The following is a 13,594-nucleotide window of genomic DNA, read 5'->3' on the forward strand; positions in this document are numbered from 1 at the left end:
AAACATTAGGCAGATGGAGGGAGCAGGATCAGAAATTCAAATTCAACACTATCCTTGGCTACACAGTAAATTTGAGGCAAGCCTGAATTCTATAAGACCTTGTTTATAAAAAAAAAAGTAGAGAAGAAAGCTATTACAACACAAAGAAAACAAACATCATAATATAGAGAAAATTTGTTAAAAATTTATTTCTGTCATTTTTTTAAATTTATGTGTATGTGTTTGTGACCGCGTGAGTGAATGTTATAGTGATGGAGGCGAGCAGGCCTGCTTTTCATCCTGCCCAGCTCTTGCACGGCTAGCTTAGCACCAGAATAATTACATGGAAACTGTATACATTTAAACACTGCCTGGCCCATTAGTTCTAGCCTCTTATTGGCTAACTTTCACATCTTGATTAACCCATTTCTAATAATCTGTGTACCACCACAAAGTGGTGGCCTACCAGGAAGATTCTAACCACCGTCTGTTTTGGGTAGGAGAAGCATGGTGACTGCCTCACCGCCTTCTTCCTCCTAGCATTCTGTTCTGTCTTCTCCACCTACCTATGTTCTGACCTATCAGGCCAAGCAGTTTTCTTTATTAATTAACCAATGAAAGCAACAGATAGATAGAAGACACTCCTACATCAGAATGTCACATGTGTGTGGATGTCCTGAGGCCAGAAGGCAGTGTCAGATTCTTTGGAGGTGAACTCCAGGTGGTTGTGAGCCACATGCATGTATGCTGGGAACTGAACCTGCGTCCTCTGGAAGAAGAGCAAATGCTCTTAACTGCTGAGCCATCTTTACAATCTCTACAGTGAAATTTTACCCAAACCTTGAAAGCTTTGTTTAAAGACCAAGATCAAAGTCCTAAATTATCACCATTGGGTGTCACTTGTCCCTACAACCTTTAAATGGCAAACAGGTGGATGGATGTGCTGGCTATGATAATCGATGACATGAACTAGATGCTGTAACCCTGTCTTGCTTTGAATTGTTTTCAAGAGAAATTGTCCTTAAGCATCCACAAGAACAGTTCTTGTTGTCTTGTGACCAGCAGTGATACAACTGAAACTTTAAAAAAAATTATCTTTATTTCATGTACATTGGTGTTTTGCCTGAAAGTTGGTCTATATGAGAGCATCAGATTCCCTGGAACTGGAGTTACTGACAGTTGTTAGCTGCCATGTGGGTGCTGGGAATTGAACCCGGGTCTTCTGGAAGAGCAACCAGTGCACTTACCTCCTGGGCCATCGCCCCAGCCCCACAAATGGACATTTTAACCTGGACATGCTGCTGCAGCATGTTCTCACAGGCTAAGCTGAGAAAAGCTAAACATCATTTTAACAGTTGTATATTGATGGCTTTTTTCTTAAAACAGTGTTGTATAACTCACAGTTCACACTTTGAGTGGGCGCATCAGTGGTTTTCTGTATATTCAGTAAAAATTAACATGGAAGGTCTCAGTGTTGGGGCTCATGTAGGAATAATTCTTGCAGTGTGAACATGAGTTTGTGTGTGTGTGTGTGTGTTTGTAACCACAATCAACCATACTTGTAATCTAACTGCAGTGCACTCTAATCCCACCAGAAAGAAATTTGTGCCCATTAGCAGTTGCTCTTAATTTATGCACCTGCTCACCCACCTTCCTAGCTATAGAGAACATCTAATCTTCTCTGTTGTTGTTCGATTTTTAATTTTCATTTTGAAACCGGGTCTTACCACACAGCTCTGGTGTTCTGGAACTTGCAATGTGGACCAAGCTGGCTTTGAACTCACAGAGATTCACCTGCCTCTGTCTCCTGATTGCTGGGATTAAAGGTTTGTGCCACCACACCTGGCTATAGATTCACCTGTTCTTGAGGTTTCATATAAATGAAATCATATATTTGTGTCTTTTATGACCTGTCTCTTTTATGGATGGGAATTCTTTCAGTGGTCACCTGTACTGTAGCATATATCAGTATTAAATCCCATTAGTGGCTGTATAATATCCTATTAGATGAAGATACATTTGTTTTACCCAAACAATGGATGTTTGAATTGTTTCCACTCTGACTTTTATGAGTTTTGTTTCTCTGTCTTTAAGACCCATGTCGTTGTCAACTCCGTTCCCTTGGATCTTTCACTCAACAAAGGAACCCTTTCTCTGGCCTTACTGGAAAAGGCCGGGCCAGAACTCCAGAAGGAACTGAATGAAGCAGGACAAGGGGTCTCTCTCAAGGCAGGCACAATTCTACAAACCAGTGGCTGTAACCTGAACTGCCACCACGTATTTCACGTGGTCGTTCCACAGTGGAAAGTCAACAACAGAGTATGGTCACTGAAGGTAGGACCCAGCTTTACATTCTCCAGGACATGGGGTAGCTCTCTGGACTCCTCTACAGTACACCACAGCTAATCTTTGTCTGATTCTTTGCTTATGGTGGAGTGAGTCTGTGCTCTTGTAAGGGTGTCCACGTTCTCTTTCTCATTTCTTCTCCATAATTCCCCCCTCACACTGCTGCTGACTTTTGTTGAAAGCACAATAGAGTGGACAGTGCTCCCAGGACAAGCTGCTGAGTGCTTGCTTTTTAGGGTCCCCCATTTCTAAACAGGACTTTTAAGGAAGTGCTTTGTGTTTTTCAGATCATGAAAAACATCATCAGAGACTGTCTAGGAATCGCCGAGGCACTGTCTCTGCAATCAATTGGATTTCCAGCAATAGGAACAGGAAATCTGGGGTTTCCTAAATGTGAATTTGCTAAATTAATAATTTCGGAAGTGCTTAAATTTAGTAGCACAAACCACCCAAAAACTTTACAGGAAGTTCAGTTTCTGCTTCACCCGAAAGACGTCGAAAGCATTCAGGTACAGACTCGGTTTGCTTCTGATCTGTTTTCCAACTCCAGTTCAGAACCTGTGTTCTTCTATGTCTTCTTTGTCTCATAGGAGGTTTATTTCATGTGTTTTCAGTGCAGGAGTGTGTGCTGACTGGTTATATATGCCATGGCAAATTTCAAGAAAAAAATAGATACAGAAGAAAAAAAAACGCTTAGTCCACAATGGAAGCTTAAAAAAAAGAAAGAAAAGAAAAAAAAAAGAAAAAGAAAAAAAAACTTCTTATTCACGAAAGTTTAAAGCATATACAAAAGTCCATAAACCAAGCCAATGAAGTTCTATCTGTTATTCAACTGCTATTGCTCTGTGGCTGGGAGTTTGATCTTCTCACATGTAATGTTGACACATGATTCTGTCTCTAAACAATTCACCAATTCATTTTGAACATAATCTTACAACTAAAACACACCTTGAAATGCAGTCATTCCCTTATGTCGTCAATGATAGAGTTAATGTGTGAGGTTACAGCTGTCTCATGAATGTCTCTCCATCTCTCCATCCTTATGTGTGAATCAGAATCAGATAAGTAAGGCTCACACAGTGTAATACCCATTGTTTTTTCAGCCTATGGGGCTGCTTCTCATATAAACAAAGAAATATTAATACATAATATCAGGGCACAGTTATAACATTATCATCTAAAATTCCGGGATGTGATGCAGGTGATTCCAGCCACCATTCTGGAAATGTAATTAATCATGAGTGAAGGATTTGGCTTGAACACGTCCCCATGTGACTTAGGACACTTGGACCAGAAATACTAGAATCATCCTCGGTCACAGTGTGTCACATCAGCTATGACAATGTGGTCTGACTCTAAGGCCTGATTTCTGTTCTCCATGTCTTCGTAATCCAGTAGATACATGACCTTAGTGTTAGAAGAGTTTCCACAATGTCACATTAAAGGTGACAGAACACAGATACCCGTGGATGGGGCTGTTGGAATTTTTAGGTCCTACTTCATTATTATCCAGATCTAGACACTATCTATAAATTCATGGAAGCAACCACAGGGAACCTACATTTTAGTTGGTCGGGCTAAGCTCCCAAATCTTTTAGCTTGGATTGTACAAATATGGTAAGGTTTGTTTGTTTGCTTAGGCTTTTGTTAGATGGTTCCTTCTAAGTAGTCCAGACTGTTTATACTCTCCTCCTACATCAGCCTCCAGAACACTGAGATTGTAAGTATGTATGCATTTTCCCAGCTGTTAATACTTTTAAATAGCTTAGCTGTGACATCATGGTGTAATTTGATATGGACATTGCTGTAGCACATGCTCTCCTTTCTAGAAGTCATAACTACTTTAGAAGTTTAGATTTCTGTACACAATATAAACAGGAGGTGGAGGTGCTGAGATTCTGCAGTGATATGAATGTCTGCATGAATAGGGATGAATCCTGTATTGAGTCTCCCAATTTTTATTTGGGATGTGTTGCGTTCTGTTATAGGAGCTGCAGGCTGTGTTCCTGCCGCCCCAGCCCCTGGGCGCCTGGCTAGCTTTAAACCCGAAATAACAACACACAAACTGTATTCTTTTAAACACTGCTTGGCCCATTAACTCTAGCCCTTACAGGCTAATTCTCATATCCCGATCAACCCATATCTAATAATCTGTGTAGTATCAGTCTTACCGGGAAAGATTCAGCATGTCTGACCTGGCAGCTTGCTTCATGGCGTCTGCCCGGAAGAGGGAAGCATGGGCTCTGAGCTCACTTCCTCTTCCTCCCAGCATTCTGTTCTGTTTACTCCTTCCACCTATGTTTTAACCTATCAGGGCCAAGCAGTTTCTTTATTATAATTAACCAATGACCTTCCTCCATCATTTCTCCTTTTTCTGTTTAAACAAAGGGAAAGGCTTTAACTTTAACATGGCAAAATTACATATAACAAAACAGTTATCAAGTAAAAATTACAATATTTACATCTATTTTATCTTTATCATAACTAAGGAAAACTATAACTATTCTTCAACTCCATCAAAGACTCCAGAAGGATATAATATTACCTAAGTAAATGAGAAGTAAGCAACTTACAAAACTCTAGAAATCACAGAGACATCTCGCTTCCTGGACTGTCACCCAAAGTTCCTCTGTACTGTTGGGCATCCATCTTCGGCCTACAGGTCCATATTTTCCAGCAGACATTTCAATGAAGCAGGAAATTTCAAAGGCAGTTCAGTCACTATCTGCTGTGTCCTGCAGAATGTCTTGCAGACTCTTTAATGAATCAGGAACCCTGAAAGACAATCTCCCCTTTAGGCAAGTTCAGTAGTCCTCTCTCTGTGGGTTCTTTGTGTCCAGTTTATGCAACAGTCCAGGCAAGAGCAGTTTCTTGCCCAAATGGCTATCAAACTCCATAAGGAACCTCTTTGATGCCCATCTTCCTCTTGAAGTAGATTGGTGCTGCCAGGAGCAGACGTGTCTCATTGTCATGAAAAACCCTAAGTTATTCATATTCTGCAGTCTTTGAAAGATATGAAGAATGTCTATCTAACTGAAATATATCTATATCTCTAGAAAATCTAACTAACATGACTACAAGCTTTACTATTATTGATGATTATTTTTTAGCAACCTATATTTCCTAATTATACATTACATTTTTAAATGAACTACACAATTACAATACCTTAATCAAGATCAGAAATACATATACATATAACAAAATTGACCTTAAATTTAAATCACTAAAGCAAAATTCATATCAATGCAAATTATTCATACCTATATCATATCCCCCTTTAAATGTAAAAGAACATTTATAAGCAATATTTGGGAACATGGGCGCAGTTTTTTCTCTCCAAACTACTTCCTGCTGTTAATCAGGTCTTTTAGGGTATAACCTGTGTGCTAGATTCATCTCAGTCAGCAGTTGAGTGAAGTGATTTTTTTGAAGGTGTTCACAGCAACCCTTCAGGAGGGCATGGCCTATCATGCCATATTGGGATGGAAGCAATCCACAGGGTGTCATTATCTGTGAAAACAAAAGAAGAATCTCTTTTCTAAGTATCTTATCCTTAGATCCAAATTCTGAAGTCAAGGTATTTTCAAAACATCTATGTTGGTTTAGTTCAGTAGCATTTATAAACAAATATCTTTTAGCAGCTGTTGCTCTTTCCTCAGCATTCAAACAACTCAAAGAGAGCATAATAGCATACAGTATCAAAATTCTCTGTGTATTTTCCATCTTTGTGCGCTTTATTTTAACCTCTATTTATTTTTTCTTTTATTTTATAATCTCTGTATATCTTTGTCCTGGAATAACTCTGTAGACCAGGCTGTCCTTGAACTCTCAGAGATCTGCTTGTCTCTGCCTCCCAGGTATTGGGAATAAAGGCGTGTGCTACCACACCTAGAAGTCACAGAGGTCAATCTCCCTCTGCCTCCCAAGTGTTGGGATTAAAGGTGTGTACTACCACACCCAACAAACTCTCTTCATGTTTGAGGCAGGAGGGCCGACTACAGATAGATAGAGGACTTGTGTGTTGTCTGTGGACATAATGCTGCAGCTTACTTGCTGGCAGGGACCTCGAAACACCATAGACTTGTGGCAATAAAGATGGCTACAGCCAGTACCTCCGGCACAAGACTGGAAAGCTAAGGAATGGGCTGGATCCAGCCACCAAAGCAACAGCTTTAGTCCTACCAATATTGCTTGGTAAATTAAAGACTCATGTGGTCAAAAAAGAGACATATACAGTAAAAGAAAGATTCAAAGTCAAAGAAAATGTTTAAATGATTTACAGTGTGTTAAAAATATATGCAAACTAAAAGTTAAAGTTCTTAAAAGTAAAAAATGGAAGAAAGAGAGTAGTTGGGAAGTAGCCACTTTTTTAAATTTATTTATTTATTAAAGATTTCTGTCTCTTCCCCCCCATTTCCCTCCCCCTCCCCCAATTAAGTCCCCCCCCCCCAGCCCTAGAAGCAATCAGGGTTCCCTGTCCTGTGGGAAGTCCAAGGAACCCCTACCTCCATCCAGGTCTAGTAGGTTGAACATCCAAACTGCCTAGGCTCCCACAAAGCCAGTGCGTGCAGTAGGATCAGAAACCCATTGCCATTGTTCTTGAGTTCTCAGTATTCCTCATTGTCCGCTATGTTCAGAGAGTCCGGTTTTATCCCAGGATCTTCCAGACCCAGGCCAGCTGGCCTTGGTGAGTTCCCAATAGAACATCCCCATTGTCTCAGTGTGTGGGTGCACCCCTCGCAGTCCTGAGTTCCATGCTCGTGCTCTCTCTCCTTCTGCTCCTGATTTGGACCTTGAGATTTCAGTCCTGTGCTCCAAATTGGGTCTCTGTCTCTGTCTCCTTTCATCGCTTGCTGAAGATTAATATTCAGGAGGATGCCTATATGTTTTTCTTTGGGTTCTCCGAATTTAGCTTTTCTAGGATCACTAATTATAACCTCAATGTCCTTGGTTTATGGCTAGAAACCAAATATGAGTGAGTACATCCCATGTTCCTCTTTTTGGGTCTGGCTTACCTCACTCAGGATAGTGTTTTCTATTTCCATCCATTTGTATGCAAAATTCAAGAAGTCCTTGTTTTTTATTGCTGAGTAGTACTCTAATATGTATAAATTCCATACTTTCTTCATCCATTCTTCCATTGAAGGGCATCTAGGTTGTTTCCAGGTTCTGGCTATCACAAACAATGCTGCTATGAACATTGTAGAGCATATACTTTTGTTGTATGATAAGGCCTCTCTTAGGTATATTCCCAAGAGTGGTATTGCTGGGTCCAGGGGTAAGTTGATCCCGAATTTCCTGAGAAACCGCCATACTGCCTTCCAAAGTGGTTCCACAAGTTTGCATTCCCACCAGCAATGGATGAGTGTACCCCTTTCTCCACAACCTCTCCAACAAAGGCTATCATTGGTGTTTTTGATTTTAGCCATTCTGACAGGTGTAAGATGGTATCTTAAAGTTGTCTTGATTTGCATTTCCCTGATCGCTAAGGAAGTTGAGCATGACCTTAAGTGTCTTTTGGCCATTTGAACTTCTTCTGTTGAGAATTCTCTGTTCAGCTCAATGCCCCATTTTATAATTGGGTTGATTAGCCTTTTACGGTCTAGTTTCTTGAGTTCTTTATATATTTTGGAGATCAGACCTTTGTCAGTTGTGGGGTTGGTGAAGATCTTCTCCCAGTTGGTGGGTTGCCTTTGTGTCTTAGCGACAGTGTCCTTTGCTTTACAGAAGCTTCTCAGTCTCAGGAGGTCCCATTTATTCAATGAGGCCCTTAGTGTCTGTGCTGCTGGGGTTATACATAGGAAGCGATCTCCTGTGCCCATGTGTTGTAGAGTACTTCCCACTTTCTCTTCTATCAGGTTCACTGTGTTCAGACTGATATTGAGGTCTTTAATCCATTTGGACTTGAGTTTTGTGCATGGTGATAGATATGGATCTATTTTCATTCTTCTACAGGTTGACAACCAGCTTTGCCAGCACAATTTGTTGAAGATGCTCTCTTTTTTCCATTGTATACTTTTAGCTCCTTTATCGAAAATCAGGTGTTCATAGGTTTGTGGGTTAATGTCAGGGTCTTCTATTCGATTCCATTGGTCGACTTCTCTGTTTTTATGCCAATACCAAGCTGTTTTCAATACTGTAGCTCTGTAATAGAGTTTGAAGTTAGGGATGGTAATGCCTCCAGACGCTCCTTTGTTGTATAAGATTGTTTTGGCTATCCTGGGTTTTTTGTTTTTCCATATAAAGTTGATTATTTTCTTCTCCAGAATTCTGTGAAGAATTTTGATGGGATTTTGATGGGGATTGCATTGAATCTATAGATTGCTTTTGGTAGAATTGCCATTTTTACTATGTTGATCCTCCCAATCCAGGAGCAAGGAAGATCTTTCCATTTTCTGGTGTCCTCTTCAATTTCTTTCTTCAAAGACTTAAAGTTCTTGTCAAATAGATCTTTCACATCCTTGGTCAGAGTTACCCCAAGATATTTTATGCTATTTGTGGCTATCGTGAAAGGTGATGCTTCTCTAATTTCCCTCTCTGTTTCCTTATCCTTAGTGTATAGGAAGGCCACTGATTTTTTGGAGTTGATCTTGTATCCTGCCACATTACTAAAGATGTTTATCAGCTGTAGGAGTTCTTTGGTAGAGTTTTTGGGGTCGCTTATGTATACTATCATATCATCTGCAAATAACGAGAGCTTAACTTCTTCTTTTCCGATACGAATCCCCTTGATCCCCTTATGTTGTCTTATTGCTATTGCTAGAACTTCAAGCACTATATTGAAGAGGTATGGAGAGAGTGGACAGCCTTGTCGTGTTCCTGATTTTAGTGGGATGGCTTTGAGTTTTTCTCCATTTAATTTAATGTTAGCTGACGGCTTGCTGTAAATAGCTTTTATTATATTTAGGTATGACCCTTGTATCCCTAATCTCTCCAAGACTTTTATCATAAAGGGATGTTGAATTTTGTCAAATGCTTTTTCAGCATCTAATGAAATGATCATATGGTTTTTTTCTTTCAGTTTATTTATATGGTGGATTACATTGATAGATTTTTGTATGTTGAACCAGCCCTGCATCTCTGGGATGAAGCCTACTTGATCATAATGGATAATTTTTCTAATGTGTTCTTGGATTCGGTTTGCCAGTATTTTATTGAGAATTTTTGCATCGATATTCATGAGTGAGATAGGCCTGTAATTTTCTTTCTTGGTTGGGTCTTTGTGTGGTTTTGGTATCAGAGTAACTGTAGCTTCATAAAAGGAATTTGGCAATGACTCTTCTGTTTCTATATTGTGAAATACATTAAGGAGTATAGGTATTAGCTCTTCTTGGAAGTTCTGGTAGAATTCTGCATTGAAACCATCTGGTCCTGGGCTTTTTTTGGAAGGTAGATTTTTGATAACGGTTTCTAGCTCTTCGCGATTAACAGGTCTATTTAAATCGTTCACCTGGTCTTGGTTTAGCTTTGGTATGTGGTACTTATCTAAAAAAATGTCCATTTCTTTTGCATTTTCTAGTTTTGTGGCATACAGGCTTTTGTAGTAAGATCTAATGATTCTCTGAATTTCCTCTGTGTCTGTGGTTATGTCCCCCTTTTCATTTCTGATCTTATTTATTTGCGTGTTCTCTCTCTGTCGTTTAATTAGTTTGGATAGGGGTTTGTCGATCTTGTTGATTTTCTCCAAGAACCAGCTTTTTGTTTCATTGATTCTTTGGACTGTTTTCTGCGTTTCTATTTTGTTGATTTCCGCCCTCAGTTTGATTATTTCCAGTCTTCTACTCCTCCTGGGCGCATCTGCTTCTTTTTTTTCTAGAGCTTTCAGGTGTGCTGTTAAGTCTCCGATGTATGCTTTCTCTGTTTTCTTTAAGTGGGCACTTAATGCTATGAACTTTCCTCTTAGCACTGCTTTCATTGTGTCCCATAGGTTTGAGTATGTTGTCCCTTTATTTTCATTAAATTCAAGGAAGACTTTAATTTCTTTCTTGATTTCTTCCTTGACCCAGGTGAGGTTCAGTAGTTGACTGTTCAGTTTCCATGAGTTTGTCGGCTTTCTGGAGGTAGGATTGTTGTTGAATTCTAACTTTAATCCGTGGTGATCTGATAAGACACAGGTGGACACTGATATTTTTTTGTATCTGTGGAGGTTTCCTTTGTTTCCGAGTATGTGGTCAATTTTCGAGAAGGTTCCCTGGGCTGCAGAGAAGAAGGTATATTCTTTCCTATTTGGGTGGAATGTTCTATAGATGTCTGTTAAGTCCATTTGCTTCATTACCTCCAGTAGTTCTCTTACTTCTCTATTAGGTTTCTGTCTGATTGAACTGTCCATTGCTGAGAGAGGTGTATTGAAGTCTCCTACTACTAGTGTGTGTGGTTTGATGTCTGCCTTGAGTTTTAGTAATATTTCTTTTACATACGTGGGTGCTTTTATATTAGGGGCATAAATATTCAGGATTGAGACGTCATCCTGACAAATTGTTCCTGTTATGAGTATAAAGTGTCCATCTCGATCTCTTCTGATTGATTTTAGTTTGAAGTCAGTTTTGTTAGAAATTAATATGGCCACACCTGCTTTTTTCTTAGGACCATTTGCTTGAAAGACCTTTTCCCAGCCCTTTACTCTGAGTAGATGCCTGTCTTTGTGGTTGAGATGTGTTTCTTGCAAACAGCAGAATGTTGGATCCTGTTTTCGTATCCAATCTCTTAGCCTGTGCCTTTTTATAGGTGAATTGAGACCATTAATATTAAGTGATACTAATGACCAGTGGTTGTTTACGCCAGATATTCTTATTGTTTTTGGAAGTAGAATTTGTGTGTCTCCCTTCTTTGAGTTGTGCCAGTGAAGGGTCGCTAGATGCCTGAGTTGTTGGCTATGTTGGATTCCTTGGGTTGCAGTTTTCCTTCTATTACTTTCTGTAGGGCTGGATTCGTGGCTACGTATTGTTTAAATTTGTTTTTATCCTGGAATGTCTTGATTTCTCCATTTATAGTGAACGAAAGCTTGGCTGGGTATAGTAGTCTGGGCTTGCATCCATGGTCTCTTAGCTTCTGCAGTACTTCTATCCAGGACCTTCTGGCTTTCATTGTTTCCATAGAGAAATCAGGTGTAAGTCTGATCGGTTTACCTTTATAAGTTACTTGGCCTTTTTCCTTTGCAGCTCTTAGTATTCTTTCTTTAACCTGTATATTTTGTGTTTTGATTATTATATGGCGAGGGGATGTTTTCCTTTGATCCAGTCTGTTTGGTGTTCTGTATGCTTCTTGAATATTCAAAGGAATATCTTTCTTTATGTTGGGAAAGTTTTCTTCCATAATTTTGTTCAAAATATTTTCTGGGCCTTTGAGCTGTGACTCTTCTCCTTCTTCTATTCCTATTATTCTTAGATTTGGTCTTTTTATTGTGTCCCATAATTCCTGAATGTTTTGTGATGAGAATTTGTTGGCTTTGCAGTTTTCTTTGATCAGAGCGTTTATTTTCTCTATGGTGTCCTCAGAATCTGAGATTCTTTCTTCTATTTCTTGTATTCTATTGATTATGCTTGTTTCTGTAGGCTCTGCTCGTTGACCTAGATTTTCCATATCCAGCTGGTCCTCAGTTTGTGTTTTCTTCCTTGCTTCCATTTCAGTTTTCAATTCTTGAACTGTTTCCATTACCTGTTTGATCGTTCTTTCTTGGTTTCCCAGGGTATTATGTACGTATTTACTCATTTCTTCAAATTTTTGGTTGTACTTCTCATCCATTTCTATAAGGGCATTTTTCACATGTTGTTTAAGGAACTCTATTGCGTTCATAAAGTCAATTTTTTCCACTTCTTCTGTGTTAGGGTGTTGGAGACCTGTTGGGCTCCTCTTACAAAATGCCCTTGCTCTGTTTCCTGGTTCCTGCCGGGGGGGGCCAAGATCCCTCTCTCCCCTCAGAAAGGTCTTCAGGAATAGGACCCGGCTCCTCCTTTGCCAGGGACCTCTCCAACCGAAGGCCTACCTCTTTGGTTTAATTGTAGTGGGGCGATCTGTTCTTGGTGTTGCGCACGGTCCCTGCAGCCTGCTTCTGCTGCTGGGATGGTTCCCGCCACCAGCAGCCTGTGTCCTCTGCTGCCGCTCTGGTCCCAGTGGTCCCTTCCGGTGCCCGGTGTTCCGGCCACCTTCCGCCGCGCCCGGTGTTCCGGCCGCCTTCCGCCGCGCCCGGTGTTCCCACTTTTTTAAAGAAAAAGAGACCATGCCCCAATGGGCTGCTATCTCAGTGGCTATTGTCTGGAGGAGCGTAAGGACCTCCCGAAACAGTTGTGTGCTCTCTCTCTTTCTCTCTCCCTCTCTCTGTTGTTTGAGACAGGGTTTCTCTGTGTAACCCTGAATGTTCTGTCCTGGAACTCACTCTGTAGACCAGGCTGACCCTTACTCATGGATCCTGTTTCCTCTGCCTCCCGAGTGCTGGGATTAAAGGCATGTACAGTGCCCAAATGGTCTTATTTTCTTTAATACACAGAATACTGTGTAGATCTATGAAAAAGATTAGTCTCCACTGACACCATTAATGCACTTAAATATAATAAAGGCATAAAACACCACCACCCAGCCGATATGTATATTTTTTATAACTTTAAAATAATGAACTAAATTAAATACTACTGTTTGAGGGCTCCTATTTTCCAATCATGTGTATATACATTGTTTGAATCCTGACATAGGTGCCACAGTAGAAAGAGAAGCTCACCAAGATGCCAAGTCTTCAATTTCTGAGTAAGCAGAGGGGTTCAGCCTTATAGAAGAGACTGACACCCAGATCACAGTAGTTCACTCTAGTTACTTCATTCAAGTAACTATGTAACTCTGCACCAAGTACAGAGTCTCCAATGAGACAACATTTCTTCAAGGTTTAAACAGTCTCAAAACAAATTCTCAGCCTCTACCAACCAAAACAAACCTAGTGAGGCTTTGCTGAAACATGTCATTCAAAGCCAGGCACAACAGCTTTACTATACATATCACTACACGTGTGCATACAGAATCAGAAGCTCCCAGGACGCAAACTCACTGATCGCATAGGGAGTATAATGGTTAAAACTGTGTTTGTGTTTCCAGGCATTTTCAGATGAATTTGACAAAAGGAGTCATGGAAATCCAAGTGACACACAAGGTACAGTAAAGTGTTTAAGTTGACCTGTGATTTCTTGTTACCAAGTAACTGTTCAATGACAGGGAAAGGATGATAGTGGTCATTTCTCTGATAAGTAAAACTATGGAACATATTAAATGAAAATTAAAGGAT

The 13,594-nt window shown here is 40.1% G+C and overlaps 1 protein-coding gene across 1 annotated transcript in view; it reads left to right on the forward strand.

Annotated features, from left to right (window-relative positions):
• LOC142845732 (protein mono-ADP-ribosyltransferase PARP14-like) overlaps positions 1-13,594 on the forward strand; it is a 53,868-nt gene that overhangs the window by 13,733 nt on the left and 26,541 nt on the right. The window contains exons 7-9 of the mRNA XM_075965022.1: positions 2,074-2,313; positions 2,613-2,834; positions 13,408-13,462. Of these exons, the coding sequence (XP_075821137.1) occupies positions 2,074-2,313; positions 2,613-2,834; positions 13,408-13,462 (517 nt within the window). The remainder of the gene's footprint in view (positions 1-2,073; positions 2,314-2,612; positions 2,835-13,407; positions 13,463-13,594) is intronic.

The sequence above is a fragment of the Microtus pennsylvanicus genome, chromosome 1 (genome assembly GCF_037038515.1).
Source record: "Microtus pennsylvanicus isolate mMicPen1 chromosome 1, mMicPen1.hap1, whole genome shotgun sequence".
Classification (NCBI taxonomy): Eukaryota; Metazoa; Chordata; class Mammalia; order Rodentia; family Cricetidae; genus Microtus; species Microtus pennsylvanicus.